This window comes from Aptenodytes forsteri, unplaced genomic scaffold (assembly GCF_000699145.1).
Source record: "Aptenodytes forsteri isolate BGI_AS27 unplaced genomic scaffold, ASM69914v1 Scaffold68, whole genome shotgun sequence".
Taxonomy (NCBI): domain Eukaryota; kingdom Metazoa; phylum Chordata; class Aves; order Sphenisciformes; family Spheniscidae; genus Aptenodytes; species Aptenodytes forsteri.
Window position 1 is genome coordinate 1,182,512 of NW_008795382.1, and position 5,867 is coordinate 1,188,378.

The window sequence follows — 5,867 nt, forward strand, 5'->3', positions numbered from 1 at the left end:
AGGAAACGACTGAGGGAGGCAGTGCCCGCAGGGGAAGACGGGGTCACAGGGAGCAGCACGGGGCAGGAGTGATGGATGTTGGTGAGCCCGGTGGAGGCAGGGTCCCCTTCTGAGCCGCTCGCTGGAGGATGCGGCCAAGTGGTGACCGTGAGTCAGGGCCAGCAGGCCATCACCTTGAAATCCACCTTCCTGCTGCTGTTTCCCCATCCCTCATTCCCCGCATCTTCCACCAACTTGTTGCGTTTTTCTTAACTCCTCGGGGCCGGCCGTGTCTCCTGGAGGGGCTCAGCAGCCCGGGGCAGCTCCTGAGCGGCGGTGCTGGCTCCGCTCTTTCTGCTACTGCTCGCAGCAAAGGATGCTGCGGGTGTCCCACGCCGCAATGTCAGGCGTGTTGTCCCCCGGCGAGCGGCTGTTGCACGCGGGGGCGACAGGCAGGCAGGCAGGTGAGCAGGGGAGTTTCTGACCTGCGGCGCACGGGGCTTCTCTCTCGTAGGCAACGGGATCACGCTGGAGGGGGCTGTGCCCTCGGAGCAGGACAGCCCGCCAAAGCCAGCCAAGAGGGCCCGCACCTCCTTCACTGCCGAGCAGCTGCAGGTAGCGGGGCTGGGCCGGGGGGGCTGAAGGGGCCGCGGCTCCCCGGCCTCATCCTGACCCCCTCTCTCCTCTCCCTCCCAGGTCATGCAGGCACAGTTTGCTCAGGACAACAACCCCGACGCACAAACGCTTCAGAAGCTGGCGGACATGACGGGGCTGAGTCGGAGAGTCATTCAGGTGAGGGGCAGCCAGGGGCGGGCAGGGCACGGGCACCGTCGGCCGAGCAGCCCCAAGCAGAGCTGAGGAAAGGGGCAGAGGGGGGTGCACCAAAAGGCTGGTGCTAGACAGGGCTCACGTCCCCGCAGCCTCTCGCTCCCACACATCGAACCCGGGACTTGCAGCATCCAGCCCCTTCGTGCTGCCTCACCGGTGTGTTGGCTTCGCCGGGTCCCGTAGTGATGCCAACACCGTCCTTCCTCTGTCTTGCTCATGTGTTTTCTATTTTTGTTTCCCTCTTATGATGCAATGAAAAAACCCCACCACATTACCCCAGCCAGTCCCAATAAACCGCAGGGTGGGAAAGCTGCCGTTAGCATGCTGCCCTGGAGCTCAATGGGCGCGGGCAGCGCGGGCGCTTCCCCAGCAGCCAGCAGCCGTCCCCGCCGGGAGCAGGCAAAGCCAGCTGCTTTGGGAAGCGTTGGGATTGAGAACCTTAAAGAAAAAAAGGGTTTTGCAGCCCCAGGGGAAGCAGCGGCAGGAAAGTCCCCATGCTTGTGCTGTTCGGGAGGGGAGGGAGAGCGGTGCCGTAGGGACTGAGAGAAATGCCCCTGCGGCAACTCCCAGCTCGCCATCCCCATAGACAGCCCAGCTTTGCCCCTCGGTGACATTTATACTCTTCACTTTAATCTTCTGCTGACATACTTTCTGCATGCAATAAAAACATGAGTGATTAAAATAAATTTGGAGCTTTCATCCAGGACTGTTTTGCCAACGACACATTTAAATTTCATGTGTGTGAAAATCTGGCTCAAGCCTCAGTTATTGAGATTCTTCGTTTAGCTAAAGATCAAGCAGTCTGCACACTGGGCTATTTTTTATGTGGATATTTTTTAAAGGCGCTTTGAACAGGAAACAATTTGTCAAATGCTTACGACTGTTTCCTTCTCTGTGGTCCAGCGTGCGCGGCCTCAGAGAGCTGATCTTCGCTCAGCCTTGGAGAAGATTTTTACTCCCAGCTATCTTTCAAAAATTAAAGCATAAGAAAGAAATCATCACATTAGCATACCCGCCCCCCCCTGCATGTTTTAACTCTAGGATGTAATCCCCTAACTGTTCCTTTAATTAGAAGCAGTGAGATATGGTCAGAGGGCTCATACCTGCTGCTCAGATGGAGTAGGGCTGCGTCCCACAGTACACTCTTTTCTCAGCTTTAATGTTCTGCTGATGTGGTTTTTGAATACAATAAAGCACAAGTGATTAAAACAATATTGTTTTCATCATCCCTAGTCACATCATCTCCTAGTCTAAGCTTTTACTGGGTTTTGTCTCGCCTTGCCTCGCCAATGCTCGCGCATTTCCCAGCTGATCTTGGCCGTGCTTTTAGGCCAGGCTAGCTGGGGTTGAAGGTTAAAATCTAAATAAGACCTTGAAGGGTGCTCCCATCGTTTGCCGTGGAAGCCATGCAGGGATGAGGCTTTCTGCCTGCAGGGATGGATGAACCCAGCCAAAGCTCGGGTACAGGGGATGTTTCCACCCGGCCGCTCCCCTGGCCGGTTTGGTGCTGTTACCCAGGGCTTTCACAGCCCTTCGAGCCCAGGGAGCAGCTTGCCATTAACATTATTTTAGTGTGGAAGGGAACAGTGTGATCATTAACGTGAGTTTCTGCATCACCTAGTCAGGGTGTTTCACCCAGTGACTCCTGCAACAAGCTTGAAAGTTTTATTTACCCTAATAAAGAACGGTGTTGGTTTTGACCAAGGCAAATTAATAGTAGAGATGCCGCTTTGGGCACCCTAATGTCTGTACCATCTTGAGACAAAACGCTTGCTCTAGTGAGTGTAAAACAAAACTACGGAAGCTGGTGGAATGCTGGTGAGGTATTTCAGTGTGCAGATTTCTAAATTTAATTCCTTTTTTAAAAATATTTGGAAGAGATACCCATCATAGGGTCTTGGTGAAGGACCACACTTCAATCCAATTGCCTCTCCATTGACACAGGGTTCGCTGCTTTTGTTTCAGGTTTGGTTTCAAAACTGCAGAGCCCGCCATAAAAAACACACCCCCCAGCACACAGTGCCGCCCTCGGGAGCCCCCCCGTCCCGCATCCCTTCTTCGCTCTCCGATGACATTCACTACTCGCCCTTCAGCAGCCCGGAGCGAGCCCGGATGGTGACGCTGCATGGATACATAGAAAGTAAGTGCCGGCTCGCAGGGCTCCGGCAGCGGGGTGCTGGGGGACGGCAGGGCAGTGGGGTGCTCCCTGGGAGCAGGCGGTAGCACCACGGCACAGAGCGCTGTCAAAAATGCCCGTGTACTGCGGGCGCACGGCTGGTGCACATGCTCCTCTTCCTCCTCGTGGTCTGATGAACTTTGTCTTTGGGATTTTCTGAAGCGCCATTCATGGGGAAGCCCCAGATGAGAGAAGGAGGGGAGAGGGGGCTGCTGCAGCCTCTTTCCCTCCATACCTCATCCCCAGGAAAGTCACTGCCCGGGTTTTACCTGACTGGTCCTTGGCTCTCCTTGTGTATTCTTTGTCATGGAGAAGAGGTGTGAATGTGCCCTCTTGAGCTCGGTGGTCAAGTGGTCTCCTTCCTGCTCACAAGATCAGAGTTGCTTTCTCTAACAGTTGCCAAGTGCCGGTGAATCATTTGCGAGTGGCAGGCAGCTTTTGTCATGCCTGGACGGAGGTTTTGGCTCCGTGACTCTTGTGAGGCTTCTCTCCGCCCTTGCCCACGCGGCCGTAGTAAAATGTGGCTCCTGCTGCGCCTCCACCTGATTCACCGGGCTCCTCTTCTTCCACGCGTGTCCCGAGCTGCTCCTTGGTGGAAGCCTGACCGTGCCGGTTGCAGGGCGTGTGTTGTTTGTAGTAACAGAGGCTGAAGCCTCTTCTCATCCACAGGTCAGGTACAGTGTGGACAAGTGCACTGTAGACTTCCCTACACTGCTCCACCAGTGCACCTCAAAGCAGACATGGAAGGACCACTATCTAATAGGGGTGAGAAGGTAATTGTAGTCCCTGTTTCAGGCTTTGGGGCCAAACCTCAACTGTAGCAAAGATTTTTGTGTAACATCATTGCCACTGCCGTCTCTTGTCAGCATCACTGCTTCTCCATGACCTCTGGCAGCTGCTGCCCGCTCATATGTCTTTTCTTAATTTTGGGGGCCTTAGATCGATGTACCAACTGTTGGTCAAAATGGCATTTGTTCTTCACTGAATACCCCTCGTTGTTGTGATGTGCTGGGATGCTGCGCCTGCATTCACTGGAGGCTTTTGACATCCTCCTGCCTGAACTCCCCTCTGTGGTTTCTCCCCTTCCCGTGTGCAATGATGAGCTCTGTTCTCCTGCTCCGTCCCTCAGCTGTCTGCACGCGTTGTCAGTGCGAGCAGCGACTGGCTGTTAGCGATGGAGCGGGGGGGACCTTTAGCATGTGCTGACTTTCCAGTTTTCCATGAGTTAATAAGAAAGATTCATTTCTCGGGGATTCCAGTATTGCTTAAAAAAATAACAACTGGCTGTTACAATATCTGAAGTAGGAATGTTATTTCACAATGTCTGGCCAGGAAACATATTGCATATTGATATTTTTCTGTTCAGCACTTAAAGTAGCTGTCTGCTCTAACACACAGCTTATTTGGGGGCAAGACTTCTGAAACATGCTTAGGCTCATAAGATTTTATTTAGGATCCCAATTTAAGTGGCTTCATTTTGAGGAAACACTGAGCCTTTGGCAACTCTTATTGGTTTAATCTTTGGTCTTTACTGTTAGAAGTTCTCAGCATCTCTTTTCAAATCTCTATTCAGTGCAGCAACGGTAGCTTATTGAGCTCTGCTTCGATAAGCACAAGCAGGGGCACAGTGAAGTTACTTTTTCAGTCTAAATGCTACCATTTTGTCATGATAGCTGCACAGCAAGCTGGAGAGTTTTCAGGAAATATTATACAGTTCTGGTGCTGTCATTCAGAGAAGCTTCACTGCAGCAAGTAGTTCCTGTGCTTTAAATGCAATTACTTGCTCGCAGCTGTTGCAGAACCGGGTTCTCAGGACATGGAGCTGCCCCCCAACCAGCTCCTTTTCCAAACAATCACTTGCATGTTTAATTCCTGAAATCTGAAGCAGCTTCCTTCTCCACATCCAAAATTTTTTAAAAGCAGTGATAGCTGAGATCCTGGGAAAACACATGTAAATGCTAAGTCTCTGTTTCCTTCTGCACGTGGGGCGCACACCCCCGCTCCTCTTGGGGTACCCAGCGCAGCAGCCATGGGAGAACCGAGTTGTGACCAGCTCAGTGGCTGCTTCCCCTGACTGATGTCAAGGACACTGTATTTGCAGAGCAGCAAGGTATAGCAGTTTGAGGGAAGCCTGTGATGATTAGCAAGTGAGGCGGATAGAGTAAGGACCGTTGGCAATGGTCTTCATTTTTCTTGGTAGCTGCTGTATCACAGAGCAAATAAATACTGGTTTCAGTGTGTTGCCCAGTATGATATAGTTTCACAGCTAAAGGCGTGCCCAGAGGTGCACCTCCCTCCCAGGCTGTGTGCTGCCACAGTCCCATTACCTCCGCCTGTGCCTTCCCCCGCCGGCGCCGTTCCGTGGGCAGGGCTGGTGGCTCCTGGGCAGACAGTGGTTCCAGAGAGGGCTTTGTCCACGGGGAAGCGGCTGCCTGGGCACCTGCTGCCGCAGCGGGGCACATGTCTCTTCTGCTGGTCCCTGAAAACACATTTCCACTGCGAGGGCTGTCTGCCTCTGAAAGCAGCTAACGCTCGATTCCCGTTTTTCCCGCTAGGTCATCCTCTTTCAGTACTGACTGCGCGAACTCTTCCTCATCTGCCCATGGCGCTACCAGCACCACTGCCCCTCAGCCGCTGAAACACAGCGTCCAGCCCAAGGCAACTGTTATCAGTCATGCAGGAGAAACTCAGATCCAGCATTCTCAGTTATTTCCATTGACCAGCACCTAACATCCACTATTATTTCTCCAGCGACACTGTGTATGTGTGTGTTGAGTGCAGAGTTACATTTTTCACTTGTTTCTTGTGGACTTGTAGAATGACCGTGAGTCTCTCCAAGGCAATGCCAGACACAGTCAAAATTAGTGACTCTACTGTGCTTGCA

At 52.8% G+C, this 5,867-nt stretch overlaps 1 protein-coding gene across 1 annotated transcript in view; it reads left to right on the forward strand.

Annotated features, from left to right (window-relative positions):
* Positions 1-5,662, forward strand: part of LHX6 (LIM homeobox 6) — a 14,345-nt gene extending 8,683 nt beyond the window's left edge. The window contains exons 5-9 of the mRNA XM_019472418.1: positions 494-594; positions 676-771; positions 2,773-2,947; positions 3,653-3,756; positions 5,539-5,662. Coding sequence (XP_019327963.1) covers positions 494-594; positions 676-771; positions 2,773-2,947; positions 3,653-3,756; positions 5,539-5,559 — 497 coding nt within the window. The 3' untranslated portion in view covers positions 5,560-5,662. The remainder of the gene's footprint in view (positions 1-493; positions 595-675; positions 772-2,772; positions 2,948-3,652; positions 3,757-5,538) is intronic.
* Positions 5,663-5,867: the final 205 nt, after the last annotated feature.